A 17140-nucleotide genomic window follows, 5' to 3' on the forward strand; every position below is an offset into this window, starting at 1 on the left:
CTAAACCTTGGAAAAGAAAGATAATTTCACAAATATTGATGGGGCACTGGGCCAGGTACTGTCCAAGCCATTGGGAATACAGCGATAAACAAAAGGGGCTGAAGTTCTGGCTGAATTCATAATTGGGATATGGTGGTCGCAGCTGCTACCCCAGTCTACCAGCCCTACTACCCGCAAGGTGCTATCAGGACAGTAAGATCTTGTTAGTGTATGGAATCTCCAATTAGGGCCTTTTTCTACTTGAGGCCACTAGCAGCACTTGCTCTTGCTAGAGAAATTAGACGCCTGAGTCCACATAGGGCATGGCATTCCCGGAGGTGCTCTATAAATGGTGACATGGTTTTCTTCTTTTCCAAGTGAAAGAAGGGTAGATAGACCGACTCCACATGCGCCTGGAGGGGGATCCATCCCGCAGCCCCTTGGGCTGATACTCTGCCCATCTGGGACCATATTTGCAACCCAGCGATAGCGCCTGAGTCAGAGGCTCCTCACGCCCGTGCTGTGCTGGAGCCGGAGTGGGTGAGAGTGAGAGAACGGGGAGAGGTAGAGAAGCAGATGGTCGCTTCTCCTGTGGGCCCTGACGGGAATCGAACCTGGGACACCCACCCGTCCGATGCTCTACCACTGAACAAACCGGACAGGGCCGTGATACCTTTGTGATTTGGAGCGGGGCAGCTAATTAGCGGAGCTTGGGGAATGGGGCTTGAGGGTGGGCGGAGTGGACCGCGAGTTCCGGGAATCTGCGGCCTAGTGTGCGCACGCGCCTCCTACCGGGAGAGGATCCGCACCTCCTTGCGTGTGGTGGATTCGCAGGGAGCCTCACGGAGCGCATTGGCCACACCATGCCCCCTCTGGAGGCAATCCGCTACTCGCGGGGCTCACTGCAGATCCTCGACCAGCTGCTGCTGCCCCAGCAATGTTGCTATGAGGCAGTGGGTTCGGTGCGCCAGGCCTGGGAAGCCATCCGCGCCATGAAGGTGGGGCGCAGTGGCGGGGCGCACGCAGCGGAAGGGCTGGAAGTGGGGCGTGCTGGTGACTGGTCCCCCTGACGCCCCTATCCCTCCGCTCCAGGTGCGGGGCGCGCCTGCAATCGCGCTCGTGGGCTGCCTTAGCCTGGCAGTGGAGCTGCAGGCCGGCGCCGGGGGACCGGGACTCGCCGCGCTCGTTGCCTATGTGCGCGACCAGCTGAGCTTTCTCGTCACTGCCAGACCCACCGCAGTCAACATGGCCCGCGCTGCCCGCAACCTGGGCGACGCCGCAGCCCAGGAGGCCGAGCTAGATGGCGCCACGGAGGAGGCGGTCCGGGAGAGGTAGGGGGCCTTGTGCAAGACACTGCTCTGACCAGGGGCTGACTTATTTAATGCGCATACTGACCGATTTTACAGATGGAAAACGGGTATGGCGCGCCTAGCCCAAGGCCACACAGGTAAGGCTGGGAGTCGACCCGAACCAGCTGGCCCCTGAGGTCCTTGCACTCAATGAGGTGACTGTGCCTCCCCTGAACAGGCCCAGCTAGCCCCCACTACCCTTGGAAGGCCTTTTCAGTGCCATCTGCTTCTGCTGGTTTTTGCTTTTTTTTTTTTTTTGTATTTTTCTGAAGTTGGAAACGGGGAGGCAGTCAGACTCCCGCATGCGCCGACCAAGATCCACCCGGCATGCCCACCAGGGGGTGATGCTCTGCCCATCTGGGGTGTTGCTCTGTTGCAATCAGAGCCATTCTGGCGCCTGAGGCTGAGGCCACAGAGCCATCCTCAGTGCCCGGGCCAACTTTGCTCCAATGGAGCCTTGGCTGCAGGAGGGGAAGAGAGAGACAGAGAGGAAGGAGAGGGGGAGGGTTGGAGAAGCAGATGGGCGCTTCTCCTGTGTGCCCTGGCCGGGAATCAAACCCTGGACTCCCGTACACCAGGTCGACGCTCTACCACCGAGCAAACCGGCCAGGGCCTGGTTTTTGCTTTTGAGGAATTTTGTTTCTTGTTCTGATCCCCTCCGTGCCCTCTTCTCTTCCTCCTACCTCATTCCACTCCAGCTACAGCATTACCCGTGTTCCTTAAACCCACCAGGCTCACTCCTGAGCCAGAGCCTTTGCACATGCCATTTTTGCAGGCCAGGTATCTACAGAGCAGATGCCCCCCTTGAGGTTTAAGGTTTCTGTCTCCCCCAACCCCCATATGTAACAACTCAAAACCCCTACCACCCACGCACCCCCATCCCCTTGACTCTGTTGCCTTTTCCTTTACTTTATTATCTGCTCCTCGTTTGCCTCCCCCACTCCAGGGTCAGCTCCACAGAGGCAGAGATTTTTGTCTTGGTCACTGCTGTGCTCCTCAGCACTTTGCACAGAGGAGGTGCTTGGTTAATGTGTTGTGTGAGCAAGTGGAATGACAGGTGGCAGAGGCAGAAAGGTCCAGGTCCTCACAGTTGTGAGAGGATTTCAGCAAGAGGGTTGGGCAGGAAGGAGGTGCCAGCCCAGGCCCTGAGGCTGAGAGCCCTTTGTCAACCCCAGAGTGATCTGCTACGCTGAAGACATGCTGAAGGAAGACCTTGAGAACAATCGGATCATTGGGGACCTGGGAGCCCGCCACCTCCTGGAGCGGGCAGCCCCCGAGGGCAGCAAGGTGACCGTACTGACGCACTGTAACACCGGTGCATTGGCCACTGCTGGCTATGGCACAGCCCTGGGTGAGTGAGTGGGTGTCCATGGGGATGGAGGAGAGCCCCTTTTGGATGCAAGAGAAAGAAACCCAACCACTTTCCCCACACCCCTCCAAGATGGAAATCGATTAGTCCTTGTACAGAAATGTTTCAGGTGTGGTTGGATCCAGGAGTTCAAATAGTAGCTTTAGGATCCATCTATTCCTGTCTCTAAGCTCTGCCCTCCTGCTCACACTCCATGGGTCAGCAGAGGGACTGCCAGTGTTCAGATCAGGAGGAAAACAGCCAACAGTGCTAGAAAAGTCTCCTTGTATCTCAGGGGCTCTGATGGGGTCACCTGGTCTTGAGTGGGCAGAGTGGGCTGGAGGTGGACTTCAAGAGAACTGAGGGGAAGGGAGTGGCCCCTGAGGAAAGATTGGGGTAGCTGTGACCAGGAGAGGGGGAACTGGTTCCTGGGGCTCAAGGCAGCAGAGACCACTTGACCCTAAATTCTCCAAATTTCCCTAATTCCCATCCTGGAGCTTGGGGACTGAGGCCCTGATAGCAAGACATCGTTCATTTTTGCTCAACAAATATTGGCACCTACCGTATACCCTACCATTCATGCACGCATGCATCCCTTCATTCACTCAGCATTTATTAAACACCTAATATGTGCCCCACCATTTGTGCTCACATGTATTCCTTCATTTACTCACCATTTATTAAGCACCTACTATGTGTCCCACCATTCGCGCATGCATGCACTCCTTCATTCACTCAACAGACATTTACTAAGCACCTACTATTTGGTAGTCACAGTTCTAGGTGCTGGGGAGCCAGCAGTGAACAAAATAAACAAAATCTTAGCTGTCAGGACAGGAAAGTAGGAGAAACAGACAAAAACAAATCAGTAAATGTGTATGATGTGTTCGAATGTGTTAAGTGCTGAGAAAGGAAAGCAGGGAAAGCGGTCAGAGGTGTGGCTGTTGCTTTGTGAGATGGAGGGATCATTGAAGGACTCACCAAGAAGGTGTTCTCTAAGCATACATGTACTGGACAGAGGAAACAGCTACCACAAGGGCTTAGGGATGGGGAGCCTTTGGAGATCTGGGCCCCCAAATAATGGCCCACCCTGCCCGTTTGTCCCATTCTGTTTCATCCTGGCCTTCTGGTGGTCGGGCTCTGCAGGTGTGATCCGCTCACTGCACAACCTTGGCCGCCTGAAGCATGTCTTCTGCACAGAGACCCGGCCCTACAACCAGGGGGCCCGGCTGACAGCCTTCGAGTTGGTCTACGAGCAGATTCCCGCCACCCTCATCACTGACAGTATGGCAGCAGCAGCCATGGCTCACCGGGACGTGTCAGGTGAGCAGGCACAATGCCAGCAGGTGGAGCTCCAGGCATCCAGGATGCTGACCTCCAACATTTTGTTCCCCAGCTGTTGTTGTGGGAGCTGACCGTGTGGTTGCCAATGGTGACACAGCCAACAAGGTGGGAACCTACCAGCTAGCCATCACCGCCAAATACCATGGTATCCCCTTCTACGTAGCTGCCCCCAGCTCCTCATGTGACCTCCACCTGAATACAGGTCAGCAGATTATCATTGAGGAGCGTCCAGGCCAGGAGCTTACTGATGTCAACGGGGTCAGGATTGCAGCACCTGGTAAGCCATCACTTGGGAGGACCACCACAGAATCTGGGTACCTTCAGTTAGGTACACCAAACCCTTCACAGGAGGCCAATGACATTTGAGGTGTCACCAGCCTTCTAGGGCACAATTTCGAATTCAAGTCGATTTTTGGAACCGAAACATCTTGGATGTCAGTCAAGGTGAGAATGTCCAACTCATGAGTTGAGAAACCTTGAGCAAATTGTCTTGCCATTTTCCACCTCCGTTCTCTCACTAAAGAACAAAAAAGAATACTGTTCAGACAAGTACCTGTGGAGGGACACAGGTATTTCTCAGCGTCCCTGTGTTTCTAGGCTGAGCAGCTGTGGGCAGATTGCCTAAGTTCTTATCCCTAGGAATCCCCGGTGTTCCTATCTGTAAAATAAGCTGTTATTATGACCTACTCACAAACCCCAGGACCTTCAGTAAATTAACCCAGGTAACATGGGCCTTTAGTTAGTACTCATTAAATATTAACAATTATGGGCCCTGGCTGGGTTGCTCAGTGGATAGAGCATTGGCCTGGTTTATGGACATCCTGGGTTCAATTCCCAGTCAGGCACACAAGGAAGGTGACCATCTGCTTCTCTCCTCCTCCCTCTCCCCCTTCTGTCCCTCTTCCTGTCCTGCAGCCCATGGCTCAGTTGGTTCAAGCATTGGCCCCGGGCACTGAGGATAGCTCAGTTGGTCCAAGTGGCAGCCTCAGGCACTAAAAATAGCTTGGTTGATTCGAGTATTGGCTCAAGATGGGGGTTACCAGGTGGATCCCAGTCAGGGCTCTTAGGGAAGTCTGTCTCACTATCTTCCCTCCTCTCACTTAAAAAAAATAAATTATGATTGAAAGCCTTTTATACAAAGCAGTGGTCCCCAACCTTTTTTGGGCCACGGACTGGTTTAATGTCAGAAAATATTTTCACGGACCGGCCTTTAGGGTGGGATGGATAAATGTATCACGTGACCAAGACAAGCATCAAGAGTGAGTCTTAGACGGATGTAACAGAGGGAATCTGATCATTTTTTAAAAATAAAACATCGTTCAGACTTAAATATAAATAAAACGGAAATAATATAAGTTATTTATTCTTTCTCTGCGGACCGGTACCAAATGGCCCACGGACCGGTACCGGTGTGCGGCCCGGGGTTTGGGGACCACTGATATAAAGGACCAGTTCAACTCTCTAAACATTAAAAATACTTTAGGGGCCCTGGCCGGTTGGCTCAGCGGTAGAGCGTCGGCCTGGCATGCAGGGGACCCGGGTTCAATTCCCGGCCAGGGCACATTAGGAGAGGCGCCCATTTGCTTCTCCACCCCCCCCCCTCCTTCCTCTCTGTCTCTCTCTTCCCCTCCCGCAGCCAAGGCTCCATTGGAGCAAAGATGGCCCGGGTGCTGGGGATGGCTCCTTGGCCTCTGCCCCAGACGCTAGAGTGGCTCAGGTCGCGGCAGAGCGACGCCCCGGAGGGGCAGAGCATCGCCCCCTGGTGGGCAGAGCATTGCCCCTGGTGGGCGTGCCGGGTGGATCCCGGTTGGGCGCATGCGGGAGTCTGTCTGACTGTCTCTCCCCGTTTCCAGCTTCAGAAATAAAAAAATAAAAAAATAAAAAATAAAATAAAATACTTTAGGGACATCACCATGTATGGAGTCAAGGTAAAAATAACACGATACAACTAAGCAGAGGGCATTCCTAATTGTCTGTTGTTTTCTGCTGCAATTCCTTACAGCTTTTTAAAATACATTAATTCTGATTTTTTTTTCTTGGTGCCCTGTGTTCCTAGAGGTGTAATCAGCACTGATCATAATCCAGAAGACTGCGGAAAACATTACCACTAAAATTAAACTGAGGCAGTAAGATATGAGTGACTTGGGCCAGGTGCAGTCTGTGGGTGCTGATACTCTGTTCCTGCCAGAGGTCACAGGAATGCAGACCCCCGAGAAATGCATCTTCTGATTTTTCCAAGAGAAGCCTTACTTTTTTTTTTTTTTTTTTTTTACAGAGACAGAGAGTCAGAGAGAGGGATAGATAGGGACAGACAGAGAGAGATGAGAAGCATCAATCATAGTTTTTCGTTGCAACACCTTAGTTGTTCATTGATTGCTTTCTCATATGTGCCTTCACTGTGGGCCTTCAGCAGACCGAGTAACCCCTTGCTCGAGCCAACAACCTTGGGTCCAAGCTGGTGAGCTTTGCTCAAACCAGATGAGCCCGCGCTCAAACTGGCGGCCTCGGGGTCTTGAATCTGGATCCTCTGCATCCCAGTCCAACGCTCTATCCACTGCAACACCACCTGGTCAGGCAGCCTTACATTTTTTTATATATGAAATCTCTCACCTTTTGAAAACTGGCAGCTAATTCAGTGCTCTTAAAAAAACTGTGAGCCAGAAGAAAAAGTTACAGGCCACCAGTTTGCAGTCTCTTTTATAAGATGTTGTGATCTACACTGAGTAATTCATTTAAGCAAAAAAATTTCAGCAAATGTTTTTGAGTGCCTGACTAATGCTAAATGCTGAGAGTGAAAAAAGACACAAAAGTCCCTACCCTCATAGCGCTGACAGTTTGGTCCAGGAGACTGACAATGAACAAGATAAATAACACAATTATAGGAGGTAACAGCTGAGGAGAAATAAGGCAAAGAAGTGTTTGTACAGGGGGTTTAGACAGGATTATCAGAGACATCCTCACTGAGAAGGTGACATCTGAGCAAAGACCTGAAGGAAATGAAACATTGAGTCATGTGCATATCTGAGGTAGAGCATCAAGGCAGAGGGCAAAGCCCATGCAAAAGGCCCTGAAATGGATTGTTGGAGGTTCTTAAAGAGATCCAGGCAGAAGTGGGATGGATGTATATAAGACTTCGAAACCTGCCCTGGCCAGTTGGCTCAGTAGTAGAGCGTCGGCCTGGCGTGCAGGAGTCCCGGGTTCAATTTCCAGCCAGGGCACACAGGAGAGGCGCCCATCTGCTTCTCCACCCCTCCCCCTCTCCTTCCTCTCTGTCTCTCTCTTCCCCTCCCACAGCCAAGGCTCCATTGGAGCAAAGTTGGCCCGGGCGCTGAGGATGGCTCCATGGCCTCTGCCTCAGGTGCTAGAATGGCCCTGGTTGCGGCAGAGCGACGCCCCAGATGGGCAGAGCATCGCCCCCTGGTGGGCATGCTGGGTGGATCCCAGTCGGGCACATGCGGGAATCTGTCTGACTGCCTCCCCTTTTCCAACTTCAGAAAAATACAAAAAAAAAAGACTTCGAAACTTCGAAACCTTGTTGGACAGTGACAATTCAGGAATGGTGTGTGGGGAGGGGTCTAAACTTGTTACTGGGTGCCAAAGCCTACCCTTCATTCACTTTTGGGGTGAGTATCCTAGATTCTCAGGGATTCTGTAACTCCAAGAACCACCATGGAGGGAGGCAGAGGGACAGGTGACAACAGCTTAAGAACTTTCACAGAAGCAAATGCCTGCCTTGCCTCCCCTCTCTCCCCTGTAGGAATTGGTGTTTGGAATCCTGCCTTTGATGTCACCCCCCATGACCTCATCACTGGTGGTATCATCACAGAGCGGGGTGTCTTTGCCCCCAATAAGCTCCGGACAGCCCTAATCTAAGCACCATCATCTCCTGAGGGTGGGGGTCTTAGATGGACCCCAGAAGTAACCAACCTAGCTCTCTATACCCTGCTCCCCCCCAGTTTTTTAATAAAACTTATTGAATGGCTTGCCCTAAAGCTGACCTTCCTCTTCAACTAGACTTCTTCATAGAGCAGGGGTCTTTGCATGGCTTTTTTTTTTTTTTTTTTTTAAGCAAGAAGGAGAGAGGGTGGGGGGAGAGAGACAGGAAGAGAGAGAGATGAGAATATTCAACTCATAGTTGCAGCACCTTAGTTGTTCCTGGATTGCTTTCATGTGTTCCTTGACCAGGGGGCTCCAGCCAAGCCAGTGACCCCTTGCTCAAGCCAGCGACTGTGGAGGCATGTATATGATCCCATGCTCAAGCTGGTGACCTCAGGGTTTCGAACCTGGGTCCTCAGCATCCCAGGCCAGAGCTCTATCCACTGCACCCAAGTCAGGTGCATGGCTCCTAAAAGCCTAGCACCTGGAGCTAGGTTACCCAAGTTCATTTCTCAGCTCTGCCACTTTTTCTGCTGTGTGATCTTGGCCAAGTCACTTCACCCCTCCATGCCTTGGTTTCTTCATTTATAATATGGGAACAATAATACTAGTACTGCCCTCTTAAGTTGCTCTCAGGACTGGAACTAGGGTGATGCCCCAGATGCAAACCTTTTTTTTTTTTTTTTGAGAGTACGGCAAAAAGAGAGAAACATTGATTTGTTGTTCTACCTATTTATGCCTTCATTGGTTCATATTTTTTAATTTATTGATTGATTTTAGAGAGAGGAAGGGAGAGAGAGACAGATAGAAACATTGATCTGTTTCTATATGTGCCCTGATCAGGGATCCAATCGGCAACCTTTGCATATCAGGATGACACTCCAGCCAACTGAGCTATCCAGCTAGGGCTGAAGTGCAAAATTTTGAAGAGGTTACCAAAAATCTCAGTAACAAGGTAAATACTAGTTTCATGCATATTTTTAAAAATCAAAATTAATGCGCCTGACCAGGCAGTGGCACAGTGGATAGAGCATTGGACTGGGACATGGAGGACCCAGGTTCAAAACCCCGAGGTCGCCACCTTGAACTCGGGCTCATCTGAGTTGAGCAAGGCTTGCCAGCTTGAGCCCAAGGTCACTGGCATGAGCAAGGGATCACTCAGTCTGCTGTAGCCCCCACCCCCGTCAAGGCACATATGAGAAAGCAATCAATGAACAACTAAGAGGCCACAACAAAGAATTGATGCTTCTCATCTCTCTCCCTTACTGTCTGTCCCATCTGTCCCTCTCTCAGTCTCTGTCACAAAAAAAAATAAAAATTAAAAAAATAAAAATTAATGCAAAAAAATCCATGAAGAACAAATTACCAAGATATTAGACTAGAACCCTAGCCGTGGCCTGATAGCTGGATTATTTAGAGCACCCCCTGAGTGCACAAAGGTTGCTACTCCCATCCCGGGTCAGGGTACATAAAGAAGCAGGTCAATGTTTCTATCTCTGTCTCCCTCTCTCTCTAAAATCAATAAACTCTTCCCAAAAAATGGCCCTGCCCGGTTGCTCAGTGGGTAGAGCATCAGCCCAGCAATGGGCATCCGGTTCGATTCTCAGGGCACACAGGAGAAGTAACCATCTCTCCCTTCTCTCCCTCTTCTCCTCCCGTAGCCAGTGGCTTGATTGGTTGGTTTGAGCGTGGCCCCCAGGGCTGAGGATAGCTGGGTTGGTCTGAAGGCATTCGCCTCAGGCACTGAAAGAATAGCACAGTACTGGGTTATAAGCCCCAGATAGGGTTGCGTATAGATACCGGTCGGGCGCACGTGGGAGTCTGCCTCACTCTCTCTTCTTAACTAAAAAAAGTCTTCTAGAAAGAGAGAATGTAATTCTACATTTGCACACCTTGAGCTTCCTTCACCTGATACCAGCCCTTGCCCCAATGAAACTTGATTACATCAAGCGGCCAGTTTACAGGTAGTAGTTTCATAACTTGATTTTTTATATTAAAATATTATCAAATGTTGACAACACTATCCTGATTACGAATTTTTGGACACTTTAAATTTTGAACCAGTAAGTGCCTAATATGCCTCATTTTTGTTCTATACTGAAGACCATAAAACAGTATATGTTTTACAAAACAGGTGAGCGTCCAGTAAATGTTAGCTTATCATTATAACCTTTCCTTTAAATTTTTTGACAAGTGCTATCTACGCTATGATGGACCAACTCTCCGAACTCTGCCACATTATTTCCCCTGAGCTTTTTTTTTTTTTTTTTTTAAACAGAGACAGAATCAGAGAGAGAGGGATAGACAGGCAGGAAGAGAGATGAGAAGCATCAATCATTAGTTTTTCGTTGCAACACCTTAATTGTTCATTGATTGCTTTCTCATATGTGCCTTGACTGCAGGCCTTCAGCAGACCTTGTAACCCCTTGCTCGAGTTAGCAACCTTGGGTCCAAGCTGGTGACCTTTGCTCAAACCAGATGAGCCCGTGCTCAAGCTGGCGACCTCGAGGTCTTGAACCTGGGTCCTTCCTCGACCCAGTCTGATGTTCTATCCACTGCACCACCGCCTGCACAGGCTCCCCTAGCTCCTTGCTCCACCCCACTGTATCCCATCGTGCCTTGCGTCTTCCGGTTGCAACTCCTCCGCTCAGCTTCTTACGGCGCATGCCCGATAATGGCGCAGGGACAGCGTAAATTCCAGGCAAAGAGGCCGGCGAAGAGCAAGACGGCGGCGGCGGCCTCGGAGCGGAACCGGGGCCCTAGGAAGGGAGGTGAGGAGCGGTCTGGGGGCTGCTGGGCTGGAGGGTCCTGGGGCTCCCTGGGCTCATGCGAATGTGTCTTTCCCCAGGTCGTGTTATAGCCCCCAAGAAGGAGCGCATTGTGCAGCAGCAAAAGCTCAAGAAGGTAAGCGGGGGCGTGCGAGGGGCAAGGGACGGAGCTTGGAAGTCAGCGCGAAGGACCAGAAATGGAGCCTGGCCCCAGCAGGGGACCGAGGAATGAGTCTGGAGCCGGCGAGGGATAAGCCTGGAGGTCTGGGAGGGATCCAGTGATGAAGTCTAACCGGAAAGGGCCTGGAGAACTCCCGACTCTGAGCCTCAGTTTTCTCCCGCGTGTAGTGGGTACAGGAACTGTTCAACAGACCTCGTAGAAAGAAGCAAGGCCTGGCGCACAAAAGTATTCTGTACGCCTTAGCTGCTTTAGTTGTTGCTGCTCTCTAATAGAACTCTGAAGGGGAGGTGGCATGGGAAAGGCATAGAAAACCCCAGCTTTGCAAGAAGGCAGTGCTCCATCGATCCCAGCTCCATCGATCACTAGTATTCGTTTACTCTGAGCCTCTTACCTGTGAAACATCATAGGGAGGACCTTTCTCCTACAGTTGTAAGGATTCAATGCCATAGGGAACCTGTAAAGCGCTGAGAACAGGACAGGGCACAAATAAACGTTAGTTACATTGCTTATTGTCATTCTTGTGGTTGTCTCAAGTGCAGCTTCTTAATATAGGTACGTAGGGTTGCACTTATGAAGAAGTTGCAGGAAATTAAAACTTGTTTCAGTGGAGTCAGATCTCAGTTCTAATTGTATTCCACACTAACTAGTATGTGGGCTTGAGCAAATTGTTTAGTTTTCCTAGAGCTTTGGTTTTCTCAGATCTGGGTACCCAGCAGCCTGCTTACCTCTGTCAGGTGGCAGGAGGAGGGCTGTGTCATGGGTATCCCACACTGGGCATGACCAAAACCAAGCTCTTGATCTTCCCTTTCCTTCCCCTTCATGATCCTGCCACAGTCTTCAGGAAGATTCTATCCTTCCAAATTTCAAAGTATTCGGGGACATCCTGGATCTTCCCAGTTCCCCTCATTCTCACATCCAGGTCACACTACACATATTACATCCTTTTTGCCTTTAAGATTAATCTATAGAACCCACCCATTTTCCACCTCACTGATCTCCCTCTCCTAGTCCACCCCATTTTCTCCAACCTAGACCAGTTTAGTCACTCTCCCTGATGTGACTCCCCATAGCAGCCAGGGGGCGCCTGTGAACACTTGATGTCAGATCTGTGCCTTTTCTTCTCACAACTACTGTGGCTCCCACACGCAAGAAAAACCCAAGTCCTTCACAAAGCCCTGCACATTCTACCCTTGTCACCTCCTTGCCCTTATCTCCTTCTACTTTCCCCCTTGCTCCCTCCAGCCTCACTGGCCCCTTAACTGCTCCTTGTCCCACCGCAACTTTGCACTAGCTGTTTCCTTTGCCCCAATTCTCCCAGAAATCCACATGGCTGCCTTCCTCTGAGTCGAGTCTGAATTGCAAGCATTGCCTCTCAGTAGCCTGTTCCTCATGGCAGCCCACAGCGTCACCCTTAACTCATTAGCCCTTGTTCTCTTTTCTCCGTGACACCACTTACCGTTTATCATCATTTAACAGTTTAACATAATGTATCATTGGCACTTATGTCGTCCCACACATGCACTGCATGTCAGCTCCATAAAGGCAGAGACTTTCTGTGTCTTGTTTGCTGTGGTGGTCATGGTCATTAGAGCTCATACAGGCAGGGCAAAGGGATGGTTTGGAGAACATGATTAAACTACTAGCTTTGGACCCAAGCACACTTATCTTCTAATCCCTGTGCCTTTACTTGCTCACATCCCTGTCGCAGAGCCCCAGTTTACCATGTACCAAGCGGAGATAACATGGGACATGAGGGACCACCCACCTGGAGACAGACCAGAGGCTGTAGGCATGCCAGGATCCACTCTCCCCTGACTCATGTAGTTTGAGAATTCTGGATAACTGTGTCCTCACTGCATGAGCCTCGGTTTTTCCATCTGTGAAATGGGGGTAAGCAGAAGTCTAGAAGCTGAGGTCCAGAGATGAAAAGGGCTTTTTTGTGTGTGTAACACCCAAAAGAGTATGGACCAAAGCAGGACTTAAATTACAGCCTCCAGACTCTCAGGTGCTATTTCTGGGGGAGTTACTGATCCAGCACCAGGCTGGGCCCTCCGTTCCCCCGCCTCAGGTCCCATTCTGATTGCCCCTCGGTTGCCCCCTCAGAACCTGGAGGTCGGCATCCGGAAGAAAATTGAACATGATGTGATGATGAAAGCCAGCACCAGCCTGCCCAAGAAGCTAGCACTGCTGAAGACCGCCCCCAAGAAGAAGTAGGCAGTTTCTTCCTCCTCTACCAAGGCACCTTCCTAAGGACGCGCCCCTGCATCCATGCTGAGACCTCTGCAGGTGCCTCCACAGGCAGCACCATGGACAGAAGAGCCCTGCTCCTGGGAGCCTTGAGTTACAACTCAAACTTTGGGGCTGGGTGTCGCCTGTGTGAGCCCGTGACCAGGCATCTGTAGTGTGTGAGTCAGCTTCCTAGGGTGCCCAGACTCAGCATGGCCCCAAGGCTGTGTTCACCAACTTTTTGTGCACCTCCCCTCCTCAATTCCTGTGTCCAATTGTTTAACTCCGAGCAGTAAACCTGGCTTTGTTATTCCTCTTACAGTCACATGCTTCTGTGAACAGGCTAGTGCTGTGGCCATAGGCCAGGTGCACTGACCCGGTCAGCCCCAGCAATTTCTGAAGGAGACTAGCCATGTGCTCAGGGTGATTGGGTTTCTGCACATCCATCTGGGGAGCTAGTGAAGAGTCTTCACCTACCTTGGACCCTCGTTGATGCACACCAACCTCTTTACCCACATGCCCTCCCCAGACGCACCCAGATTACCTCTTCTGCATAGGACAAGCTAGGAGATGCAAGAATTCATTTCTCATCTGTAGAATGGGTGTTGACACCATCTGATAGGGTCACAGTGCTTATTAAACCAGAATGCACTTACAAACTACTCGAAGCCACATTGATCTATAAAAAAGTTGTAACATCTAGTATTCCTGTAGCCCAGGCATTGTTCTAGTGTTTTCTGCACATCACTCATCCCAGCTTGAGTCATGTTCACATACGTGAACTCACTATTGGTGAGTCCCAGTGTGTGCCCTCAGCTGACCATCACTTGACTCTCTACCCTCACCAAGATTTTCTCTTACTCTATCCTGGTCACCCCTTTATTTATTTATTTATTTATTTATTTATTTTGTATTTTTCTGAAGCTGGAAACGGGGAGAGACAGTCAGACAGACTCCCGCATGCGCCCGACCGGGATCCACCCGGCACGCCCACCAGGGACAACGCTCTGCCCACCAGGGGGCGATGCTCTGCCGCGACCAGAGCCACTCTAGCGCCTAGGGCAGAGGCCAAGGAGCCATCCCCAGCGCCGGGCCATCTTTGCTCCAGTGGAGCCTTGACTGCGGGAGGGGAAGAGACAGAGAGGAAGGAGGGGGAGGGGTGGTGGAGAAGCAAATGGGCGCTTCTCCTATGTGCCCTGGCCGGGAATCGAACCCGGGTCCCCTGCACGCCAGGCCGACACTCTACCGCTGAGCCAACCGGCCAGGGCCTGGCCACCCCCTTTAAATCATCAGTGGAGTCTGGTAGACTGGATGATGCTTGTAGAGTCGGCTGGCAGCTCTGGCCTGGTAACTGCCCTCCCCTCCCTCTGTTGGGGGATGAGGGGTAGATCATAGCACAGTGACCAGCCTGGGCCCAGGGAAACTCCAAACTGAAAAGTCTCCAGGTTCAAGCTCTGTTGCCACAACTCCCAAATTTTTGAGATGTAAATTAGAATTTGTGTGTATGTGTGAAATTTCTTTCCTTGTTTGTGTGTGTGGTTAATACTCATATAAAGTTGACATTTAAAAGTATACAATTCAGTGGCATTGAGTACATTCACAATGTTTTTGTGACTACTCAAAACTTAAAGCCCAAAGGATTACCCATCCTCATTAGCTGTCACCCTCTCCACTCATTGCCCCTACCCACAGTCCCCAGCACAGTTTCCGACTCCATATTTGTTGAATGAAGGAAGGAATTGTTTCTGCAAGAAAATTTTTGCATTTCAGTGACTCAGTTACCATTACTCAATGCATCATCTCTACAAAACACCTTGGGTTGTCTGATTCATAGTATTAGAATTTTCTTTGACAGATTTTATAGCTTTGTAAATTGTAAGCAGCCAATAGCAATACCAACTCACTCTTACCTGTATGTAGACTTGCAAATTCCAGATCTTCCAGCAGAGGTTCCATTGACAACCTTCTCCAATGGTAAAATCCATTTGTCTCCGTATGTATAACATAACATAAAACATCTGCCTGGATCCCACATGAGCTCAATAAATATTTTAGCGCTCATTTTTATATGTCTGCGAGAATAGATTTCTCCTTGAAAATTATTTTTTAATTTCTCTCTGGAATCTTCAAAGGGCAGTGGCTGGGACAGGGTAAGCTCTGGGTATCTTCTGGCTGCTCTGCCACAGAAGGTTCCTTGTGCTTCAAACCCCAGCCAGTCCCACTGGCAGTGCCTAGTGGACCAAGAATTCTGATAAACCAGCTTCCTTTGTCCCTCTGAGGCCTACACCTTTGAGGAGGACCCCAGGAACAAGGAATGTCACTCAAGTATGACAGGTATGGGGGTCTGGAATGTCAACCCACTTGTTCCCCCATTACCTCACTCCCTCAGGCTATCCAAACAGCCACAATTTTCCGTGTCCACTGACATGTGATTTGCCATTCTTTAATGTTTCCTCAAGCCCCCCATTAATGCTGGAACCAAGAACCCTAGAAGCTCTAGCTGGTGGTTCAGTGGATAGAGCGTCAGCCCAGCATATTTACATTCTAAGTTTGATTTCTAGTCAGGGCACACAGGAGAAGCCACCATCTGTTTCTTTTCCCACTCTCCCTCTTTCCTTCCTGCAGCCAGCAGCTCCATTGGTTTGAACATGGCCCCGGGCACTAAGGATAGTTTGGTTGGTCCAAGCAAGTCAGCCTCAGGTGCTAAAAATAGCTCATACTCAAGCATCAGTCCTAGATCATCAGCCCCAGATGGAATTGCCAGTTGTATCCTGATCAGGGCACATGTGGCAATCTGTCTATCTCTCCTCTCACTTAAAAAAAAAGCCCTAGGCCCTAGCCATTTGGCTCCGTGACAGAGTGTTGGCCTGGCATGTGGGTTCAATTCCCAGGCAGGGCACACAGGAGAAGTGCCCATCTGCTTCGCCAGCCCTCCCCCTCTTACTCTCCCCCCTTCCTGCAGCCATGGCTCAATTGGAGCAAGTTGGCCCTAGGCACTGAGGATGGCTCCATGGCCTCCTCCTCAGATGCTAAGAAAAACATGATTGGAGCAGTAGCCCCAGATGGGCAGAGCATCACCCCCTAATGGGCTTGCTGGGATTTGCTAGGTGGATCCCAGTGGGGGCGCATGTGGGAGTCTATCTCTGTCTCCTCTCTTAATGAATTTAATAAAATAAATTTAAAAAGCTGTAGAGCCTGACCAGGTGGTGGTGCAGTGGATAGAGCTTCGGACTGGGATGCAGAAGGACCCAGGTTCGAGACCCTGAGGTCGCCAGCTTGAGCACGGGCTCATCTCGCTTGAGCGCAGGCTCATCTGGTTTGAGCAAAAGCTCACCAGCTTAGACCCAAGGTCCCTGGCTCAAGCAAGGGGTTACTCAGTCTGCTGAAGGCCCGCGGTCAAGGCACATATGAGAAAGCAATCAATGAACAACTAAGGTGTCACAATGCGCAACGAAAAACTAATGATTGATGTTTCTCATCTCTCCATTCCTGTCTGTCCCTATCTATCCCTCTCTCTGACTCTCTGTCGCTGTTAAAAAAAATAAAATAAAATAAAATAAAATAAAATAAAATAAAAAAAGCTGTAGAGCCTCACCAGGTGGTGGCGCGGTGGATAGAGCATTGGACTGGGACTGGGGTGCAGAGAACCCAGGTTTGAAACCCCGAGGTCACCAGCTTGAGTGTGGGCTCATCTGGCTTGAATGCGGGCTTACAAGCTTGAGTGTGAAATCATAGACATGACCCCATGGTCATTGGCTTGAGCAAGGGGTCACTCGCTTTGCTGGAGCTGCCTGCCCTCCCACCCCCCATCAAGGCACATAGGAGAAAGCAATCAATGAACAACTAAGGAGACTAAGGAGCCTCAACAAAGAATTGATGCTTCTCATTTCTCTCCCTGCCTGTCTGTCCCTATCTGTCTCTTTCTCTGTCTCTCTCACTGTCTCTCACACTAAAAAAAATTAAAAAGAGCATTAATTTTGGAAAACCCCACAACTTTCATTCTATGCCCTTCCTGTCTGTGACCTTCAAGTCCCTTTACCTCTCTGAGCCTCAGTTTCCCCATCTGTTA

The 17140-nt window shown here is 50.3% G+C and overlaps 2 protein-coding genes and 1 long non-coding RNA gene across 5 annotated transcripts; 2 read left to right on the forward strand and 1 right to left on the reverse strand.

The window, feature by feature from the left end:
• The first annotated feature begins 752 nt into the window (after positions 1-752).
• Positions 753-9732, forward strand: MRI1 (methylthioribose-1-phosphate isomerase 1). 3 transcript variants are annotated; one of them, XM_066272009.1, is made up of 7 exons: positions 753-977; positions 1072-1310; positions 2504-2679; positions 3823-3999; positions 4073-4125; positions 4223-4297; positions 7778-9732. In XM_066272009.1, the coding sequence occupies exons 1-7, from the start codon at positions 843-845 to the stop codon at positions 7886-7888; spliced, it is 966 nt and encodes a 321-aa protein (XP_066128106.1). In that variant the 5' UTR covers positions 753-842; the 3' UTR covers positions 7889-9732. The 3 variants fall into 3 exon arrangements, with proteins under 3 accessions (XP_066128106.1, XP_066128105.1, XP_066128107.1); XM_066272008.1 differs by having other exon boundaries at positions 4073-4297; XM_066272010.1 differs by lacking the exon at positions 4073-4125.
• Positions 9733-10512: 780 nt separating this feature from the next.
• C1H19orf53 (chromosome 1 C19orf53 homolog) lies at positions 10513-13396 on the forward strand. The gene is made up of 3 exons (XM_066272012.1): positions 10513-10667; positions 10745-10800; positions 12949-13396. Exons 1-3 carry the CDS (start codon positions 10571-10573, stop codon positions 13057-13059), a joined length of 264 nt encoding a protein of 87 aa, XP_066128109.1. The 5' UTR covers positions 10513-10570; the 3' UTR covers positions 13060-13396.
• On the reverse strand, positions 13324-16624 carry LOC136332588 (uncharacterized). Its single transcript, XR_010730777.1, has 2 exons — positions 14340-16624; positions 13324-13938 (listed from the first exon to the last, which is right to left on the reverse strand). It is a non-coding gene; the product is annotated as an uncharacterized lncRNA (long non-coding RNA).
• Positions 16625-17140: the final 516 nt, after the last annotated feature.

The sequence above is a fragment of the Saccopteryx bilineata genome, chromosome 1 (genome assembly GCF_036850765.1).
Source record: "Saccopteryx bilineata isolate mSacBil1 chromosome 1, mSacBil1_pri_phased_curated, whole genome shotgun sequence".
Taxonomy (NCBI): Eukaryota; Metazoa; Chordata; class Mammalia; order Chiroptera; family Emballonuridae; genus Saccopteryx; species Saccopteryx bilineata.